Source organism: Meriones unguiculatus, chromosome 2 (assembly GCF_030254825.1).
Source record: "Meriones unguiculatus strain TT.TT164.6M chromosome 2, Bangor_MerUng_6.1, whole genome shotgun sequence".
NCBI lineage: Eukaryota > Metazoa > Chordata > Mammalia > Rodentia > Muridae > Meriones > Meriones unguiculatus.
The window spans coordinates 23,852,112-23,874,953 of NC_083350.1; the positions used below are offsets into that span (position 1 = coordinate 23,852,112).

Below are 22,842 nucleotides of genomic sequence, written 5' to 3' on the forward strand. Positions count from 1 at the left end.
ATCCCTTAGTTTTTACAGTCTTTAAAACCATACTTAAAGTATATTTTCATGAAACTCCCACAAATGTTAAGAGATGTTCTGAAGAGAAAAGAATAGCGTGACGAATAAAAACAGTTTAGAAATTCTAGGATAACAGGTGGGCGAGGAACTAAACTTAAGCTATAAATGCCACATGAAAAGGTACAGGGCCACGAATATCAGCAAGTTCAAGCTCAGCATCAGGCACTAGAATGAGAAGGGTGCACATCATCTTAACTAACACATAGAAAATGATAATCAAACCATGTAGTCAACTCATAATGACTCACACGTGAGACTTACACTCTGACATTAGTTTTAAACAAATATTTAAATAAGGTGACCCACTAACGAATATGCAACTTCATTTATCACTTACCCTGGAAGTTTTCTGTTACTTCAGCCACATCACAGACATCTAGCTGTGACCACTGGCTAAATTCAAAGGTGGAACTGTTGTTAACTCGACAGACATAAAAGCCTGCATCTTTTACATGCACTTTGTTAAAAATAAGTTCTGATGAATTTCCATACGGGATCTGCAAACAAATCAGTAAGGGGGCATAAGTGAAGGATCCATCAAAAAAATCTAGCTTACAAAACATGCTGTGTAAAATCTAGGGTTTGATTACAGACCTTTGAAAAGTATGTTTCTTTTTTTTTTTTTTTCAAATTCTAAAATGTTTTCTAGTTACAAAGTAAGAAGTAAGATTTTGAGAAATGAAGTATTAGAAATTCACAGTATTTAACAAATCCATTCAACAGAGAGGTTAGCTGTCTACCAAATCTTGCAGGAGCTCATTAGTAGGAACCCATCTGTTTGGTCATTAAAAAAGTACACTTATTTATACATCTGCAACTTTTATAAGTAGCATACAATGCAAGAAACACTACTGAGGTTCGAAGAAAACAAACTGGCTATTATTTTCTTTTCTGGCCAAATCAACTATGACTATGTACATAAACTATTTTACCTTGGGACTTCACTTTCTCATCTACAAAATACTGTAAGAAGACAGGCTGCTTAACAAAACCATATCCAGCTTCTTTGAAGTATTTGGCTTCATGAGAAGCACAGAAATGATAAGAAGGAATGGCCGTAGTAAGGTTTCTTTCACTTTGGTAAGAACGTGAAGCAACAGTTGGTGTTCGCTTCATGCTTATTCTCAGATGGGAGAAAATCTATCATAAATTCTCTCAGCTTTATGTTCAGAAAAGAGAAAGACTTTCACAGTTTTATGACTAACATCACAAGACTTCCTTAGCCTACCCTTGTGCATCTAGCACTTTTTGTCTTTTCTCAGTATGCTGTTTTTTTTGTTTGTTTGTTTGTTTGTTTGTTTGTTTGTGAGACAGGGCCTTACGATATAGCCCTGGCCAACCTTAGATTCCTAAAGATCCTCTGCCTCTCTGCCTCTCAAAACTGAGATTAAAGGTGTGTGCCTTCTATGCAGAATCTCGTCTCTTATGAAGAAACATACTTGATTGTCTCATAGTTTCTCATAAGTTAGATATATAAGCCCCTAACTTTACCAATTTAATAAACTGCTTAATTTGTGGGTTCTTCCATGCATGTGAATCGTTTTTCCCAAAAAAATGTTTTTCATTTATTTATTGTATGTGTATATGTATGTGTGTCAGGATGCAGACATGCACCTGTACCATGATGTATATATGATGGTCAGAGGACAATTTTTGGGAATCAGTTCTCTCTTTTGATATGAGTCCTAGGGATAAAACTTTGATCATCAGGCTTGTTAGCAAGACCCTTTTCCCAATGAGTCATCTTGCAGACCCATGTCTTCCTTCTGGTAATCTATCTTTTTTATATTTATTTATTTGCTTATTTTAGACAGGGACTCTCTACATAGCCCTGGCTATCCTGGAATTCACTATGTAGACCAGGGTGGCCTCAAACTCAGAGATCCACCTGCCTCTGCCTCTGGAGAGCTGGGATTAAAGGCATGCAACACCATGCCTGGGCCCCATATTTTTCTTTAAAGATATATTTTATTTATTTTATTATATGTGTATCTGCCTACATGTGTGTATGTACACCATATGCGTGCAGTGCCTGCAGAGATCACAAGAGGATGTCAGATCTCCTGGATCTACCAAGTTAGTGATAGAAACCAGACCTAGGTCCTTAGGACATCAGAAAGAGTTCTTAAGTTCTGTTTTCTTCTCCAGCCCCTACTAATCCGTCTTATTTGCTATTTGCAGGGCCCAAGCTCAGAATCTAAGAGGAAAAAATTTTCCTTCTGAATAACCCCATCTTCTCTGAAATTGTTCCTGTACTTTTTCTTGTGTTTAGTATGTGTTTCTTCTCATTACCAAATCATTTTCAAAAACATACTCAAAGTCCTTTGTACCACAAACCAGCCAACAGACACTTTTGTCTATAACCCATCTTGGCAGCTAGTCATCCCTTTTTTCTTGAAATACTTTGCTTTTTATTCTTCTAACCCTCAAGACTATTTCATCTTTTAATTTTTTTCATTATAAACTCTCCTGTTGTCTCTCTGGATTTCCAAACTGCCAGTGTAATTCACTCTGATGTATAATAAGCATGGTCTGAAGCCATACTCTCATCTTCCATCCTAGACATGGATCTCTCCAGTCTTCTCAAAAGCAAACAAACAAAAAAACCTACAAAGTAAACATAGTCAAGATACTCAAGTGGAAAAGTAGGGAGTCCTCCTTGATTTTTCTTTTTGCTTTCTCATGCTCTATCAGTCTGGCTAACCAGACATCCTGAAGTATGTCTTGTGATTAGCCTTCAATAATTCACTGAGACCACACTATTTCTCGCAGTCCAGGCTGTCTTGCTGTTCTTTGCCTTCAAGCAGCAAGTTTTTATGTAAAACAACAACAACAACAAAACCCAAAAACCGAAACCAAAACCAACCAACCAAACAAACAAACAAAAACCAAACAAACAAACAAAAAACCCCAAACCATAAATCCTTTGTTTAAGCTGGGTGGTGGTAGCAACATGTCTTTAATCCCAGTACTCAGGAGGCAGAAGTAGGCCAGTTTCTATGAGTATGAGGCCAGCCTGATCTACAAAAGGTGTTCTAGGAAAGCTAAAGCTACACAGAGAGAAACCCTGTCTCAGAGGAAAAAAAAAATCCTTTGTTAAAAAACTCTGCTGGTTCCTCATATCCTATTAACATGCTGCTCATGCTTTTCTCAGCTTTGAACTCACAAAAATGATGGCCATCTCTCCCTTAGATGTAGATTCTTTAGGAAAGAGACATGTGTCACTGCTACATTATATCATGGCTGAATACAATTATCTCCTAAGATAGACCACCAACTCCATACCACTCTTTAAATAAATTCAAGATGTAGTCCATATTCCCCATATTCCTATCTTCTTCCAGTCACAATGTATTTTGTAATCATATACTTCATTAAGTTGTTCCTCATATCTTCTGTAAAAGGACTTCGTTAAAATAAAACAAACAAGAAAAAATACGATAAAATACATTTAGTTACCATCTCTTAAGGGCTTGATACTTATGTAATTCTCACAGCCTTGATGATAGAATTCACATAACCAATAATGGTAACCAGGGACCAACACAGACTTATGCTAGCACTAAATGTCTATGTAATCAGTTTACTACACCTCTTATTTTCATGTAGGGGAAAAACGTATGAAACCATCAAGGTTTCTACAAGATACCGTAATCTGTTGCAAACAACTATTGGAACTATGTCAGGCCTCCCGGATGTCATTTCTTGGTACTGTGAGGTAGGCCCCACTCTGGCCCACCCAATTAGGCTACAGGACTTCTCAAGGAGTTGTGTGCTTCCTGGTTCCCTGAGTTGCCATGTTGTCTGACACCACACTTAACTCCTCCAGATTTTCACTTCCCTTCACTGCCAGGCTGTCTGACGACTACAACTCATCTCATGCCCTTGTGCCTCTAGCTAGGCCTATTTTGTCCCTCACATAGGTCACCCTCCTGCAGCCTTTAATACTGGTCCCACAGAGAAAAATATCTCAACTCACAACTTATAATATCCTCTCCTGAACAGTGTACAAACCTCCACTGAAAGAAGATGAGTGATTTGGAAAGAAGACTAAATCAAACTATTTCAGATGCACAAATCTCAATGCAAAAACAAAAGTAACATGCACACACAAAGACCACGGCAACCTGTCATCTCCTAAAATTACTATTCCCATAAAAATGAGCTGGAAGAGCTACCAGATGAAGAATCCAAAGGATTATTAATTATGTTCAAAAAAGTCTGAGAAGATAGGAATATAATTAAAAGAAAAGCAAAAAGCAAAGTAAAATGAGGAAATCAGTTCAAGGAAAAAGTAAATTTGCTGAAGAAAACCCAATCTAAATAGTTCTGAAAAAGAAAAACTCAATAAACCAAATAAAAACCTCAGTGGAAAGCTTCACTAACAGAATGGATCATTTAGAAAAAAGAATGTTAGAAATGGAAGACTTATATTGTGTTACTTAGTAAAGGTCTATGATAAACATAAAAAAAAGTATGGAACACTGGAGAACTTTGAGAGACTGTAAGAAGACACAGCTTCAAAGGTATAACCACAGAGAAAAGAGAATACCATACCAAAGGCATAGAGAATATTTTCAATAAAAAATAACAGAAGAAAAAATTTCTCCAAACTTAAAACAAAGAAGTGTTTATTCAGGTATAAAAGGCCCACAGAACACCAAATAGAGAAGAACTGGAAAGAAAATCCCTACAACATAATTATAGTTAAAATACTAAAAACACAAAATAAAGAAAGGGTCTTGAAAGCTGCAAGGCAGAAGGGTCTTATAAAGGCAGGCCCATATGACTAACACCTAGGATTGTTCAATAGAAACTTTTATAGCCAGGAATACCTGGAAAGACGTATAACAAAAATGAAGGGTCCATGGAAAAGATATATGGAAATTTATGATCTTCCAACCCCCCCACAGAAAACATAGAAAAGAGAAGACACTGGAATTTTCATTTAATAATATTAAAGGTTCTGGAAGTGGCTTTATACACCTACATTCGTGAAATAACCAGGTATGGTGCTCACACTAAATCCCAGCATTTAGGACGCTGAGGCAGGAGTATTACTACAAATTCAAGGCCGGTCTAAGTTCCACAGTGAGTTCTAGGCCAGTGTGGGCCTAGAATAAGACCTTGCCTCCAACCAACCAACCAACCAACCAACCAACCAACCAACCAACCAGCCAACCAACCTAAGTAGAATTAAAAGACATTTAGAAATTACCTCCTTATTCATTTTGAACCACTGATATTGTACAAAGGGATGTCCAGTTGCCCGGCAGCACAGTTTTACAAACTGTCCAGCCAAAACTGCCTTAGATTCTGGGTTTACGGTGATCTTTAATCCTAAAAAAAGGGTAAAGTCACAAAAGAAGGTTTTCTTACTTATACACACAAAACAACAGAGAAATATTTTAGAAACAGTTTTCATATTTATCTTTGTCATAAATCATTTATTTCTCCTTTTCTGTCAGTATCTTCTTCAGCTTAAAACTTTGTAAAACCACAAGAAAAACTTACCTGCTAAAGACAATAGTCTTCCTGTATACAGAAGACTCTACTTCTCCATGGCTGGGAAGAAAAACTATTTGTCAGATTGTCCCATTTAAAAAAAAAATACTTTTACCCCACACTCTAACATTTCTGAGATCAGGATGCACCTTTTAAGACACCTGCTAGGTAGATATCATATTGTAGCTCTCAATGCCAGCGCATACAAATACCTGGTCATAAATGTTCATTTGGCCAGCACTTCTTTAGTTGCACAAATACTGCACTGGTTAGTTTTTCTCAACTGACACTAACTAGAGACACTTGAGAAATTGAGCTGGTGTCTAACTAGAAGCTTCACCCCTACTGACTAGTGTCGTGATACTGCAGAAATCTGCACATTACCAAATGAGAAAGGTAAACAACATCTCACAGCTACAAACTATGCAACTTACAACAGTGATTTACTGAAAGATATAATGGTATAACAGTGGCACAAATGTCATGGGAGTAAGTAAGCACTTTTGCTTGGATTTAAGGCCCATTCTATGAGATGGAACCCATTACTGACACTGCTAAAATGACAAAGAACCCGAGACTAGAAAAGTCATGGGCCAAAAGGGAGCCCTACTACTATTATTCTGAAAGAACAAAACAAAACCCCCCAAAACAAACCCATAGCAATAAAATGACCCCTAATGACATATTGCTATATCCATAGAGCATAGAATATCGCTCAACCCTCATCAGAGAAGCTGTTTCTTGCAGTCCACAGAGACTCACAAGTGTACAATGTGCAGAGTGTAAGGCTTTGGAGCACTCAAGTCTTTTTTTTTTTTCCCTCATATATTACATCCTTACTGCAGTTTCCCCTCCCTTCCTCCTTCCCTCTAGTCCCTATTCTCTCATTCCCCATATCCCAGCTCCCACCTCCTTCAGAAAAGAGCAGGCCTTCCAGGAACATCAACCAAACACAGCATAACAAGCTATAATAAGACTAGGCACATACTATCACATCAAAGCTGGACAAGGCAACCCAACAGGAAGAAAAGGGTCCTATAAGCAGGAAAAGAGTCAGAGGCAGCTACCGTTCTCACTATTAGGAGTTCCACAAAAACACCAAGCTACTCAGCTATAGCATATATGCAGAGGACCTATGTCAGAACCCCCCTAGAGGCTCCCTGATCTCTGTGAGTCCCTTTAAGTCTTGGTCAGTTGATTCTGCTGGTCATGTTCTTGTGGTGTCCCTGAAACCCCTGGCTCCTTCTCATCCTCTGCAAGACTCCCCAAGCTCCCCCTAATGTTTGGTTGTGGGATTCTGTATTGAGTACTCAGTCTTAATTGAGGTATCTTCATGAAGCCCTTCCCCTCAAGATCCAAGGATCTATGCAAAAGAGGAGGTAGAAAGACTGTAAGAGCCAGAGATGGTAAATGGCTCCAAGGAAACAGTGTTTTCCAGTTACAGAAGGATTGTACACATATGAACTCAAAGACACTGTGACAGCATGTGCAAGATCTGCACAAAGTCCCACCCCTAACCAAGAAGTTATTTGTAATTGATGACTGCTGGCAAAGGGAAATTCAGTATTCTACAATGTCACTAGGTATATCAACCACAGCCCAGAGCAGAACCCATGTCCAGGAGTAGTTGGCTAGGTTTTTTTGGGGGGAAAGGAGGATTTTTGTTTTGTTTTTTTTTCACTTTGGTATTTTTTCTCTTATTTGTTGTTTGAATTTTGCTTTTTGTTTTGTTGTTGAAGAGAGAAAACCTAAAGTTGGGTGAGTAGGAAGATAAGGAGGATCCAGGTAGAGTTGGGAGAGGGGAAAATATGGTCAAAATACATTGTATGAAAAATGTTAAAGAAAAATCTGTTTAAAATGATATTATTTTTATGTATGTATATAAATATGGCACGTGTGTATGGTGCCTGCACATTTGTGTTTGCAGGTGTATGCACCTATGACAAACACCAGGCACATGTAAACCAGAAGCAGTTTGACAAATAATTCAAGGAAGATAGATCTAGAGCAAAGTTGTATACCCATGTGCTGTGGAAAAGCCCAATGAGAGAGCTAGCAGGAGGAACAGCTCATTCCTAGGGGTTTCTCAGAAACTGTACTAGGCCCAGTTTCAGGATGAGTTTGCATTTATCTTCAACTTCATGCTAGCGGCCACTAGAAGTGGCTCCCAGCTTTGCCTCAGCTACTTTTAGCTTTCAGAACAAATAAGGAATCTAAGTTAGCTTCTCAAAAGACAGGGACCTCTATGCTATAGTTAGCTCTTAAGAGCTATCTCTGGCTACATTTCCATAACATTAAAACAGAATACGGCAACACCAGACTAAAGTTCTTCCTTAAGTCAAAATGAATCTAGCTTTCCCTTCTTGCATTTGGACCTGAAAGGTCTGGTAAGATGCTCATATCATCTTCTACAGAACATGTCTTGTCCCAACCATACCTCTGTACAAGGACTATCAGAGAAAAACACATGGCTTTCTGTGGAATAAAAACTAATGCTTCCTGTTAAATGGCATAAGCACAATACAGAGAAAACAGTAGCACACTCTGCATCTTCACTAAGATTTTAAGAATCCAGTGTACTAAAATGAAAAAAACTGGAGACAGGGTCTCACTGTGTAGCTCTGGTTATCCTGGAACTCACTATGCAGATCAGGCTGGCTTCAAACTCAGAGATCTGCCTGCCTTTGCCTCCTAAATTCTGGGATTAAAAGTGTGCTTCATTATGCCTGGCTTATAATTGCTTTTCATAGTTGTTCTAGGTTTGATATTTGTCTGCCCTACTGAACAAAGACCTTTTAATAGGCAGAACTAATTGCCCTTTTCATCTCTGAATTCATATACTTAATGCCTCAGACTAAAGGTAATAGACTATAAAGTGTTCAATGAATAATTCTGAGCAAAGTCACAAATTAAATTGATTTTTGTCAGAGCTCACATTTTTCCTGACAGTCTTTTTTTCAAATTTGTTATTAAAACATAAAAAATATTTTCTATATTTTTTTTGTTTGTTTGAGAAAGAGTATTTCTCTGTAGCAAAAGCTTGGCAGGGCTCACTATGCAGCCCAGGTTAACTCATGGTGATCCTCTTACTTCAGCTTCCTGAGTGCTGGGATTACAGGTGTGAGTTACCATTCCATATGACTCCTGTAGCTCTGTGAGGCAGAGGATACCCCACTCACTATATAGATCATGCAACTACAGTCAGTGTGATTACATACTGAAATAAAGAATAAAACACAAACATTACATTTACCTCCCAGAAAGGCTCAAGTTTTCAGAGGCTTTGGTGTCCTTTAACTATGAGAACTTAGTAAACGGTGTAGTGCATTAGGCTGGTGGAGCTCAGTCCTTACAACTTCTGGGTATCTGTTACTTGAGGCACTGAGTTACACTGAATTGTGACTGCTCCTTCAGGATACTCACTAAAGGAGTAGTGAGACGTTAGGAGACAGACAACTGCTGCATGAGGCATCTGCATTAGCAGTTCACTGTTCCTAGCCAATAGGCTCTAGTTGAGGACGCCAAGCATTCAGTACAGTTCACCTCCAAGTAAGGCACAAAAAGGTATATGGTAAAGCAGAGAGAATGGCTGGGAGCCCATGTTTCCTCCCTCATAATTTAGGACCCTTTCTATTTGTTAGTCAACAGTCTAGTTACATCTCCAGGGTGTGTTGGCTCTTTTTCTTATCCATCAAGTCTATTTTTGCTTGGTGAGCTATGTGGTTCCTGGAAAGCTGACTCAGCCTAACTCCATTCTTGGCTTTAAGCCAGGCATATCAACACATTCCATGTCCTTGGCTACAGTAACAGTATTAGGGACAAGCAAGTGAACAAAACTAGTTAACTAGAATAAACCTGCTTTTTGCTTAGAATTCTGGGACAAAGATAAATGAGCCTATAAACACTCAGCAGACATCCTGGGCTAGCTGAGTGTCGGTTTTAGAAGGAAGTCAATGTCAAGAAGGAAGAGGAAAAATATTAAATTTACAGCTCTTCATCAGCTCTTAGGAAGTTTTACATACTTCTGGGTGTTTCGGGTAGAAGACATAGCACCTTTAAGACATCAATTTGAGTTTGGGTTTCTGATAGGTATAATTGACAATGTACCACTCTATCTTCTGTTCCTAATTTCTCATATTAAAAATATATCATAGGCTCAGCGGTTAAGATTGTTTAGTGTTCTCACACAGGATGCAGGTGGAGTTCCCAGGATTCGCCATCAGGTAGTTTATAACTACGTATAACTCCAGTTCTAGGGGTCCTAAGCCCTACCGCCTCTAAGAGCACCTGCATACACTTGGTGAATACAGACTTATGTAGGTGTGTTCACATATACATAATAATATACATACATAATTTTAAAAAAATCATAAGCAATTTGGTTATATAAAGAAACATTAATATACCAAATGATGTAAAACAGATAGCATCCAGTCCACAGTTCATAGCCCTTCCAGGCTTGCTGGATTCTTCGCTCCTGAGGGGACACACGGCTCCTGTGAGAGGGAGGCTTGTACTCCTGCTGCCACCAGGCAGTGTTTGTTTATCTGAAACAGGGTCTCACTACGTTGCGCAGGCTGGCCCTGAACTCTCGATCTTCCTTTCAGACTCTAGAGAACCAGGAATACAATCTTGGACTACCATGCCTTGCCCAATCAAGCAATCCTAACGACATGGGCTCCCTTTCAGATGTCCCTGTTGCTGACCAACTCCACCTGCAGCCATATGGAGGACAGCCTGTCTTCTAGTGTTCTAAGTGCTCATCTCTCCAGCCTGTTTCCCATTTGCTTTGTTTTTAATTTTGTATTTTAACTTGTGTTTCCATGTCTATGCAGAAGAGTGTAGGTAATGTGAAAGGTCAGAAGAAAACATTGGATCCCCTGGAGCTGAAGTTACAGGCAGTTGTGCACTGCCTGATGTGGATGCAGGGAACCATGCTCGGGTTCTATGTAAGAACAGCAAGTGCTCTTAACTGATGAGCTACTATCTTTCTAGCCCCGTGTTTCCTAATCTTAATGTAATTTTATGAAAAGCCATACGGGGGTAGTAAGAAAAATTCATATAGCTAACATTTCAAAAGTATCACAATGGCAAAAACAGTGAACATCTGACCTACTTACTTTATCTCATCCTTATATAAACATACATGAGATGGCTCAGCGGTTAACAGCACTGACTGCTTCTCTTCGAGAGGACCTGGGTTCAATTCCCAGCACCCACATGGCAGCTCACAACTGTTTGTAATTCCAAGCTCTGCCACCCTCACACAGATATACATACAGGCAAAATATCAATCCACATAAAAATGAAAATAAAATTAAAAAAATGTACACTGTGTTCTGGGTTACACTATTTTAGTGTATATTACAGAAACCTTACATGTAAATACTTTAGCACATACTTTCCTAGAATACAGGAGTCTTCTACAGAACTAAAATATTATAGCATAATTCTCTAATATCAAATATATGGGTTACATTCAAATTTTTAAAATAATTACTTAAAAATGTTTTATATAGCTTGCTTCTTGAACTACAATTCAAAACTTTTGATGTCTTCTTTGGTCTCAACATGTGGGGAAGGGGATCAAGACTCTTTATTTATTTATTTTTATTTATTTTTTATTATTAGTTACATTTTATTAACTCTATATCCTAGCTGTATCCCGCTCCCTTATTCCCTTCCAAACCCACCCTCCCTCCCTCTCTGCCCCTTTCCAAGTCCACTGATTGGGGAGGACCTTTTCTCCTTTCATCTGACCCTGTTTTATCAGGTATCTTCAGGACTGACTGCAAAGTCCTCCTCTGAGCCTAGCAGGACTGCTCCTCCCTTGAGGGGGGTGGGGAGGTCGAAGAGCCTGCCATTGAGTTCATGTCAGAAATAGTTCCTGTTCCCCTTACTAGGGAAAACCAATTGGTTACTGAGCTACCACGGGCTTCAGTAGAGGACCAAGGCTCTTCTATTCATTTTTATTTTCCACAAATACTAAACACAATTTATTTGGCCAAAAAAAAAAAAAGTATTTTTGTTTAAATTTGATGGCATGAATTTCTGAAGAATATTCCTGAAGGCAGGGGGTGGGGGGACGTACCTGGGGGGTTGAGAAGTGGAAGAACCTCAGTGTGTTCCAAAGCCTGTAGGAAGTCACTCAGTTCTGTGACTGTACATCCTTTTTCACCCATTAGTTTCAGTAGACACAAACTTGGGCTTCCCTCTGGCTCCAATACTTTAAGAGAACACTGTTCCAGGTCCAAGCAACTGAAACAACAGATTTAACTCATGATATGTCTAATATGGATGACTGCAGTTGCTGTATAGAGAAAACCTTGGGTGGTAGGAAACTAATTACATTATGAAAACCAGGGCTCTTCCCTCCCCCGTTTCTCCTCCAGCATTCTTTTCTCTTCTCTAGCCTCTACCCACTTATAGCTCCTATAATTAAGTCTGAAGGATGTGAGAAAAATCTAGTTTTGATGCTAATCAAACTTTTATCCTTAAATTGAAAGTGAGGAAATAAATGAAAATTGCTTTACTCTTCCTTCCTTCCTTTCTATTTATTTCTGAGATAGGATCTTACTATTTAGCTCTGGCTGGCCTGGAACTCCATATATAGACCAAGTTGACCCTGAATTCTGAGAGCTACCTCTCTTTGCTTCCAAAGTGCTGAGTGCTAAGGCACTACACCAGGCCTCCTCCTCCCTCTATCCTTCTTATCCTTCTCCTTCCTCCTCTCCCGCCCTTTTCCCCCTCTTCTTGTTTTTTGTTTGTTTGTTTTGTGACAGCATTTCTCAGCGGAGCCAGGACTGTCCTAAGAACTCCCTCTGTAGACCAAGCTGGCCTGGATCTCAGAGATCCATCTGTCTCTTCCTCCCAAGTTCTGGGGTTACATGTGTACACCATCCCTGTGCAGTCATTTTTTTTTAAACAAAGAAAATATTTTTATTTGTATATCACAGACTCTATAGTTAACAGGTTGGAAATACTATAGGTAATAATCACTATTGGATTCAACCTCCCTTGATTATTTTATAGAGCATTTCTGATACATTTCCAGCTGAATCTTAAGCATGATATATGTCCAGGTAACAGAATTACAGTTCCCTTAACTCTTTAAAAGTGGAAGAATATGACCAAAAATGGAGGGACTAACTAATAGACTAGAAGCTGCTGTCATCTGAAAGGAATATGCCCCTCATATGAGGTCAAAATACCATAGATCATGAACAGATATAGACAGTGGGAGAAGTATTGATAGCAGAGAAGCTAATGTCTCAAAAATGACACTGGATAGGATACTCGATGTTATGAAGTCAGCAACTGCAGAAGACCTAAGAAGCCCCTGTCAAAGATCATATATTAGAAACAAGTTACTAAGTTTTCACCTGAATGTGAGATTCATAAATACACGAGTACAGTATACAAAATAGGATTCAGAAGTTTACCAGGCCCTGAGATATGAATTTAAGAAGCCACCTCAACAGATATAACCAAGCACTGTCTTCATTGATGTTTTTACTAATATAGAGAAAAGCTTAATAGCCAGAGTTTTCCTTCCTAACAAAGAACAAAGATCAAATTAAAGTTAAATATCTCTGTTCCAAACCAAGGTATAAAGATAAGATAAGATTTTGTGTATCTTTTTGTTTTACTGATTTTCTGCATGGGCACTCACTGGCTTTTGTCTATGGAGACATGTATGCAAACCCAACTTTTATATTTCCTTTTTAAGTTATTTCTTGTAAGAGTGTGCTTTGATGTGGTTTATATAATCTTGATTTATCATTGAAGCAGCTCAACTTGGAATTTAAAAATTATTTTCAGGTGCTAGAGAAATGGCTCAGTGGTAAAGAGCACTCACTGATCTAGAGATCTGCGTTCAGTTCCTAGCACCCACATCACATGGCTCACAGCCACCTGTAACTCTAGCTCCAGAGATTTCTTTTTTTCCACTTCAAAATAGAAAGGCAACTGGAGGGTTTTAAGCAGTGGAACAAACCCGACTTAAGGTTTTTATTTTATTGTTTTAGGTCCAGGGCGGCCTCAGGCTTAAAAGGTTTTCTGCCCCAGCCTCCCTAGTGCTAGCATTACAGATTGCACTTACCACACCTCATTTATCTTTCTTCCAGACAGGGTTTGCCTCACAGACCCTATGCAGAGGATGTTTAACTTCTAATTTTCCCACCTCTAATTCCCCAAAAATACAGGCATTTGCCGCCATATCTGGTTTATGTGGTACAGGATGGAACCCATACACTCTAGGCAAACATTCTACCAATTGAGCTATAGCCCCAACTTGCTCATTACTATTTAAAAGAAACATTCTTACTGTTTAGAACAGGTTGGAATGGTAAGTAAAGGAGCAAGAAATCAAGCAACTATTGAAAGAAATTGGGTGAAATATGTAGGGTTAACCTAGTGTGGCCGTGAATGCCAGATTCTAAATATATACTGGACATATAGCAATCAGGAATTACTGACAAAAATAATGTGTATACAAGTAAAATCAGGATTGACTGGATTTTCTAGTCTGAACAACTGAAGAGATCTAGTAGTCACTTACTTAGATACAGAAAACTGAAGGGAAAGGGTTTAAGGAGACTACCTATTAGTCAGTTAAGAGATGGTAATAACTACCTACATACACACATTTGGGGAAAGGAGATATAATGGTTGCAGTCAGCCTGAATGTGTTCAAAACCATGAGTGAAGGTAGAAAGTAGGTAGAAAAGCACTTAGAGATAAAAATGTGAGTTCTAGCATACTTCAAAATTCAGAATGGTGAGGCAGATAATGAGGGATACTTTCATTAATCTTTTCAATACATGTTTTTGTTTTTATCATAATCTGCTTGAGGGTAGGATTTTTTTCAGCTAAAGAACATCTACACTGCGGACAAGCAACAACAGATGTTTTCCCCTTTGGTTCGTGTTTTACAGGCCCACTCTCCAGCACTCTGCTTAGACGATTTAGGTATTTTAAAGTGTTCTGAAAGTTCTGCCAACCCTTGTATTTCAGCTGTCCCACTCATCACCACGTAACATATGTTGGCACACATATGAATCTGACTAAACTGGCAGCAAAAGGCATCCTATTTTAGCAAAGCATAGTGGTGCACACCTTTAATCCCTGCACCTGAGGGGCAGAGGAAGATCTCTTTGTGTTCAAGGCTAGCTGGGTCTACAAAGCATGTTCCAGGTTAGCCAGGGCTACAGAGATCCTGTCTTAAAGTGCCTGATGCTAGATCAGTTCGAACAAAATCAGGGTCTGTGGTTATAGCAAACTAGACTACATGCAAAGATTAGATCTGAATCATCAATAACCACCCGAAAACGTTTACAATATTCCTAATCTCTGGAGACAGTGCTCAATGGATTTTCCTGTGATTTCTATAATTAAATTCTTATGTAAAGAGTGAGGGGGGAAATGTGACAAATTTGAGCATGGTGGCACTCAGAAAGCAGAGGCAGGAGGATCTTGACAAATTTGAGGTCAGCCTGGTCTATGTAGTAAGACCTCATCTCAAGCCAAACCAAACCAACAACAAAAATAAATAAATAGAAAAGGCAAAATTTTGAGATTAGGACAGTGAATTCAATGACTAAGGAAAGCACTTCACATTCTCCCATGAGTTGTTCTACATCCTGGACCAGACTCTCACACTGCAATCAGAGGAAAATGCCTTTATGACCATTTATCATCAGATGCTCTTCTTCCATTGGTATAAAGCCATTTGAACTGTAAAAAAAAAAAAAAAAAAAAAAAAAAAAAAAAAAAAATCTAAAACATAGTAAGAATCACCAGCTGACCCTGCCTATCCATTTGGTTCATATACTAGCAGAGACCTACGTTTTCAGTGCTAACTTCTGTTACTGTATTTGAGAAAGCACCTTACTATGTATCACTGGCTGGCCCCAAACTAACACTGATCTGCCTCTGCTTCCTGAGCGCTGGGGTCAGTGTGCACCACCATGCCGGGCTTTCCATACTTTTAATGGCAATCAATTCTTCTGATCTCAATCTGTATGAATTTATACTTCCAGATTCTCCAGCCCTCCCCCACCCCCAATTAACCTACATGGAACTATCTAACCATCATCTTGGAAGACTCATGAAACTTACCTGACTCTTATCAGAATTCTCTACACTGAATTCTAAAATGAAAAATAAGTAACTGGCCTTCTCGCTACACTACAAAGCTTGAATTATATGTTGGATCTTCTATGTATATCCTAAAGCCCTTATAAAGTGACTTCAACTTTTTCCTAATTTTCCCCCAAACAATGGTTAATACCATTCTGCAGTTCACTTAGCGAAGTTTTACTGAAGGCTTGGGAAAGAAAACTTAATGCCCAACATTAAGTGCCCACTCCTTTTATAGTCCAGTAGCAATGCTTCTTTTAGGCAGGGCTTGGTATAGTGAGTTTTCTGTCTTTCTTCATCACCATCTAGGCTCTCTCTAGGAAGCCTAGAGTCTTCCTTAACTAGATTCACAGTTAACACCACAATATTCTGCAGATCTGCCCTCAAAGGCAACAATTTCTTGTATTATGTAAATCTAGAAGTTGAGAAATTTGCAAAGCTTGAATGATATGCTGGATCTTCTATATATATGCTAAAGCTCAGAACAGACCAGAACACACATCCTCTGCCTGTTCAGCTAGTTCATTGTTTGTCTTACTTTTTCTATGAAACAGGGTGCCATGTACCTGATGCTGGTCTTGAACTCGTTGATCCTCCTGCCTCTAACTCCCAAGTGCTAGGATTATAGGTATGTGCAACCAAACCTGCCTAGTTTGCCATTTTTCTGTTTGCTTGTTTGTTTGTTTAAATCAGGCAACATGGGCCTCTTCCACTTGAGCAATAATCCCATACTGACATTACTCTTTGCCTCAATCCTAAACTCTGATGCTCAGGGTTTGGAAGGTTAAAGTGGATAATGCTTGTAAACAGTACAGTGGTATATACAATGTGCTCAATAAATGATACTATTCACACCCAACCTAACAATTCCATGTTACTGTGAATGTTCCCAAATAACAGGCTATTAGAAAATAGCAGCAAATAAGAAGCACTCAATAAATACAATTTTAAATGAAGGACTCCTCTCTCAACTTAAGGAGTTGTCTAAGTTCTATGTTTAGCACAAAATAAGACATGACTTCTGTTCCTAAGCTTATGCAGATGTATACAAATGATTACAGTAAAGGTCAAAGTTTAGCTGTTTGACAAGCAACTGGAGGAGTTGAAAGACAGGCTGAATTCTTAACAAGGGTATTAAAGCTGTATTTCAAAGTTCCATTTGGGAACGTCCAGTACAATTTCTAAGACCATGTTCAGGTGGCTCACAAGGCTAAAGCATTTTTTTTTCATAACAGTACTAAGACTCTATTTTCTATTTTTTTTTTTAAAGAAAAAGTTTCTAGAGTTATGATACTTATGATACTGCAGTAGAATCAATCAAATATAGAAAGGAATATAGGTCTGCAGTTAAACTAAAGCATTATAAAGATGTTCAAGGCATTCCCCAGTTTGAGGCAGGAAGATTGCTGCAAGATCCAGACCAGACTGATTGACAATGGTGTTCCAGGCCACTTCAGGCTACAGTGAGATCTTGTTTCAAAACCAAGAACAACAAGAACAACAAAGACTTCAGAACATGATGGTGCTAGCTTGAAACCCCAGCATTAGAGACTAAAACAGGACAGAGAAATCTGAGGACGGGTTAAACTACACAGCAGTTTTTTTTTTTTTTTTAAATAAAAACCAAACCAAACAACCAAACAAACCCAAAGGAACAGATTTTAAAAACGTTAATCAATTTGTTCTTCTGAAGAAAAACCCCGACATCATTTCTACTACCGTGTAAGAATTACTTTTAAGATAAATATTTTGAGAGTTATTAGTTTTACTTTCAAATAGTAGAACATCCGTACACACCTGCAAAATAAATAGAACCCCCAACCAAAGCTACTTGTCGTCTTCAATAATTCTCAGGAGCGTGGAAGTCTTGAGACTCAAAATTTTAAGAATCGCCGACTGTGGTGCCAAGGCACGTCAGCGGTCCCTTTTCTCAGCGGGAAAAGTAGTTCAATTCATTGGAGTCTAATGTTCGCGGTGAAGTCTGGTAAACCCGTGGGACTGAAGACGATGGTGAACTTAGATCCAGCCTCTTACCTCGCCCGCGCCTCTCTACCTCACCTTCAGATCCCTGCACGCTTCACCCCTCTACTCCACAGAGCCCTTTGGGTACCGGGGGCTGTGTCCACTTTCCTCTCTTTTGCTTTAAAACCCACTGGATTGATGTAACCCGTGTCAACCGTGCAGAGACCGCTTTGCAGCTTCGGGGGCGGAGGGTCGGGAAGGTGTGAAGCGGCCACCGGGCCAGTCCCTTCCTTACACCTGCTCCGGAGCACATCCCTCCGCCCGCCCGAGGGTCCCGAGCCCCGGGTCCCCGCTCACCTGAGCCTGAGGCGCCCCCGACTGCCCGCCAGCTCGGCCAGCTGCCGCCAGCCCCGGCCCTCGGGAGCGCGGTCCAAGCTCTCGCTGAGCCTCCGCAGCAGCGGCTCCGGCAGGCGGTTGAGGGTGGCGCCGGCTGGAGGGGCGCTCGGAGGCCCCGAGGGCGCGGCCGGGGGCTGCTGCACAGCCGAGGGCGGCGAGGCCTGCAGCGGCTGTCCCCACAGCGACATGGCTACGTCGGTGGCCCCCCGACTGCCCAGCTCCCGCCGGGCACCTCGGGCCTTGGCGCCCGCCCACCCTCCGCCGGCCTCTCGCCGTCCCGGAGTCGCAGGAGCGGAAGGAGAAGTCGGCCGCGCAGCGAGGCCCTCACAGGAAGACGCTCCGCTCCCGGCCCGCGAGACAGGTTCCCCGCTGAAGCCGCGGGGCGCGCCAGGCCAAGCGAGGGGCGGGCCTCGGGGCGGGGCCTCCTGCGCGTGTGTGGGCGGGGCCTCTCCGGCGGCCGGAGCGGTGAGTTCGGGGGCGGGGCTTAAGGTGGGACCGGCTGGTTGGTGTCTATAGTCTCACCTGCGGGAACGGGGGCGGGGCGGGGCCTGGATGTGGGCGTGTCTCAGCCTCTCGGGAATATTAGCCTTTGGGGCGGGGCGGGATGTGGGCGGGGCGTGAGGCCACACCTCCCCTGCCTCTTCAGGAGCAGGAAGGGATGGGTGGGTAGAGCTGTTGGAGGAAGCGGTGGAGGGACTGCTGCCCCTAGGAAGCCTGCGGCGTAGGAGCTTCCCGGGACCGTGGGAGGATACTTACCTCACACCGGCGAGGGTAGCACGCGCTTCCCGGAGGCGCCCCCACGCGCGTCCGCTCACAGCGGACCCCGGGGCTTGCGTACGTGCGGAGTTCGCCCAGAGACTGCCAGCTCTCCACGTTGGGCAACCTCAGCAGAGGCTTTCTTTGCAAGTGGATGGTGTTGCCAGAGGGAAGTGTGGAGCTGGAGATTTAGATACTCATAAGGGAAATTAACCGAAATCTTTTCGAGAGTTTAAAGACCGAGTTTCTTCTCTGAGGATTCAGCGGTGCAGTTCGGTGAGAAGACTCTGGTCTAGCGTGTCTAAAGCTCTGGGTCCATTCTCAGCTTCGCAAACGCAGCAAGCACCCCCCCCCCCTCACAAATACTTCTGGTGTATCTTAAATAATTGGATCCTGGAAATAATTGATTTTAGCTGTAATGGTGTGGTCTCGTTGGGATCAGACTGCCATCCACAGTGTTCATATTTCAAACAGTTCCCCTGAGAGATATAGGCCACCAGTTCATGGGTCACAAACCCTTGGGGGGTTTGTCAAACGACGCTTTCACAGGGATCACCTAAGACCATCAGAAGCCACGGATTTTACATTACAGTTAATAACAGCAGCAAAATTACAGTTATGAAGTAGCGCCAAAAAATTATGTATAAAAGGAAGGTTCAGAACCTTCTCAGTGATCTAGATGAAGAGACAGGACCTACTCTTTTATTGTTGTTTGGATTGGTTTGGTTTCTTTTCTCTCCTCTCTCTCTCTCTCTCTCTCTCTCTTTTCTTTTTTGAGACAGGGTTTCTCTTTGTAGCCTTGGCTGTCTGTAGACCAGGCTGGCCTTGAACTCACAGAGAAACTACCTCGGTTTCACCCACCTCTGCTTCCCAAGTACTGGGATTAAAGGAGTGTGCCACCACTGCCCACCTAGGACTACACTTCAAACTCTCGCTTAAACTCATTTATAGCAAAAGGCTTGTTGTCCCCTTGGAAACTAGGCTTGTTTGGCACAGGAACAAACAACAGGTGACTAGTCAGGTGGCTAGGGGATACAAGCCTTCCCCGCCCAGTTTGTCTTGCCTTTAGCTTTTTATCACTCCAGACAGCAGGGTTTTCTGCAGAAGTAATTTGAATGACCAGATTCCCACATTTGTTGGCAGGGTGGGTGTTTTCCATACGTGTTCCACAACATTCTAGTACAGCCAGTCACCCGAGTTTTTTTTGTTTTGTTTTGTTTTAGTCCAGTGTAAGTTCTGAGTTCATGAGTATAATGACTAAGTATGAATGTGCGTTCAGAAAGATCTGCTAGGGTCTAGTTTTATGACCTTAGTAACCAGATACTCACCTTTTCACCCTTACCAGTACAAAGGCCTGTTCTACATTTAACTTGAATTGGAAGGCTTTCCCCATCTTTTCTAGTTCCTATGTTTTTCTTAGTCCTTGGAAAAATAATTTTCTACTATCTACGTGTGCGTAATGGACATTAAAATCTTCTAGATGTATGTGTGTGTGTTTGGGGTTTAGAGTCTCATGTAGTCCAGTCTGGTCTTAAACTCCTCCCTCTCTTCACTTCCTGAGACCTGGGATTACAGGTGTTCACCCCCGTGCAGTTTTTTGCAGACCTGCTGTGGAAGCCAACACCTGTCTGTCATGTGCTGGAGCAGCACGCTCCAGCCCTAAATTTTCTAATCTCTTGGTTTCCTGCCCTTTAATTTAAATCCAATAGACTTTTACCTCCCCTTCCAAACCTACCTGTGCAAGTTGTTGCTTCCATAGCATCTTCTATTCGAAAGGCTCCTACGTGCATGCTTGCACTTTTACCTGTGGTTATACTTTCTGTTTTCAGCCCGTGCTTACCCAGTATAGTTCAGCCACGTACCACAATGACTCTCTTCCCATTCCCCTACTTTCCAAGTGCCTCTTTCACTTCACCCACCTCCTAACTGTTTTCTACCTAGCTATTTTAGAATCTATACAGTCACCTTTTCCACTACCCTCCACTCGGTGCTTTGACAGACATTATATATTCTGGTTAGTCTGTTTCTCACTTAATAAAATCCTCATACCTCTACTACCTAATTTTCACTTCTCTTCTGGGACATATGTGACTTTTAAAGTTAGCTGTGGGTTCAGATTTTAATGTTGACACTTATTATTGATACCCACCTAGGTGAGTTACTGAACCTGTCTGAGCTTCAGTTTCTGTGCCTGTAAAAGGTAGAAGATAATAGCACCTATCAATTTAATGATTGGGAGAAGTAGGCACAGCATATACAGTACTTAAGGATGGAAACAGATTCTGAGAAATGCATCATGGGATGGGTTTTGTTGTCTCATGGGACAACAGGTGCAGTCTGCTGTTATTCTAGTTTGATTTCTGTTGCTGTGATAAGTACCACCTAAAACGGCGCAGGGAGGAAAGGCTTTATTTCATTTTCCCTGCATCAAGGGAAGTCAGAGCAGGAACTGGTGCAGACACCCACAGGGAATGTGGCTTATTGGTTTGCGTCCACAGCTTGCTCAGACTGTGCTTCTATACAGCTCCCCAGAGATGGTACTGCCCCCAGGGGGCTTGCCCCTCTTACATCAATCAAGAACATGTCCGCCGGATGCCTACAACCAATCTGATGGAGGCATTTTCTCAATTGAGATTTCCTCTTCCTTGATGACCCTAGCTAAACAAACAAACAAACAAACATAAACCCCCCAAAAACCTACCAACCAAACAAAAAAACCAAACCACTTAATAAGCTTAGTTGTTGTCCGCTGTGTTATGTGGTGTGTATTAGTGCTTTCAAAATTGGCACATTAATTTGGGAAACAATTTAATAACTTAGCTTCTTTTTCTCTATCAATAATTACATTCAAGTAAAAAGACAGGAGAAAGTTTGTAAATGGAGATGTGGCTTTAAGTTTTTAATTTTTATAATCTTTAATTAAAAATCCATTAATTAATTAATTAATTAATTTTACTTTTTTATTAAATAATTTGTTTATATACTTTCATACTAACAGCAGTTTTTCCTCTGTCCTCTCCTAGTCTCTTCCACCTCCCCCACACTTCCATCTACTCCTCCTCTTCTTCCCTTCAGAAAAAGGGAGGCCTCCCATGGATATCAATCAGCCTTTGCATATCAGGTTGTAGTAAGACTAGCATCTTCTCCTATTGAGGCTAACTGAGGCAGCCCAGTAGGGGGAAAGGGTCCCAAGGCAGGCAACAGAGTCAGAGACAGTCCCTGCTCCCATTGTTAGGAGTCCCACATGAAGACCAAGCTACATAACTGTTATATATGTGCAGAGTGCCTGGGTCAGTCCCATGCATACTCTCTGGTTGATGGTTCAGTCTCTGTGAGCTCCTATTGGCCCAGGTTAGTTGATTCTGGATGTTTTCTTGTGGTGTCCTTGACCTCTCTGGCTCCTATAATCCTTCCTCCCCCTCTTCTGCAGGATTCTCCAAACTCCACCTAATGTTTGGCTGTGGGTCTTTGCATTTGTTTCCATCATCAGTTGCTGGGTGAAGCCTCTCTGACGATGGTAGGCTAGGCTCCTGTCTGCAAATATAGCAGAATATCATTAACAGTGTCATGAGCGGGCTCCCTCTCATGGCATGGGTCTCAAGTTGGACCAGTCATTGGTTGCCATTTATTTATTTAGTGTGTGTGTGTGTGTGTGTGTTTGCCGGGGGAGGGGGCAGACATGTAGGGGTCAAAAGACAACTTTTAACAGTTGGTTCCCTTCTTCCACTGTATGGGTTCCTTGGATTCAACTCAGTTTGTCAGATTTGACAGCAAGTGCCTTTATACACTGAGCCATCTCACTTGGCTTTTAAATGTTTTTTAAATATCATGCATGTGTATAGATGAATATCCTTGATAGTTTTTCCTGATTAGCTGAAAGGGATACAAGTCTTTCTGAATCCAGATAATTTGCTGGAAGCTCATGGTTGCATTCTATAAGAGTCTGATGATATAATCTTAATAAGACTCATGGATGTAGACATTGACTGTCGATGTCAACCAAAAAAATGACAGATGATATAT

At 41.1% G+C, this 22,842-nt stretch overlaps 1 protein-coding gene across 3 annotated transcripts in view; it reads right to left on the minus strand.

The window, feature by feature from the left end:
• Malt1 (MALT1 paracaspase) overlaps nucleotides 1-18,443 on the minus strand; it is a 43,957-nt gene extending 25,514 nt beyond the window's left edge. For all 3 annotated transcript variants that reach the window (XM_060377157.1, XM_021633572.2, XM_021633571.2), the window contains exons 1-4: nucleotides 18,025-18,443; nucleotides 11,657-11,823; nucleotides 5,279-5,400; nucleotides 398-557 (exon numbers count right to left, since the gene is read on the minus strand). In XM_060377157.1, coding sequence (XP_060233140.1) covers nucleotides 398-557; nucleotides 5,279-5,400; nucleotides 11,657-11,823; nucleotides 18,025-18,251 — 676 coding nt within the window. In that variant the 5' untranslated portion in view covers nucleotides 18,252-18,443. The remainder of the gene's footprint in view (nucleotides 1-397; nucleotides 558-5,278; nucleotides 5,401-11,656; nucleotides 11,824-18,024) is intronic.
• Nucleotides 18,444-22,842: the final 4,399 nt, after the last annotated feature.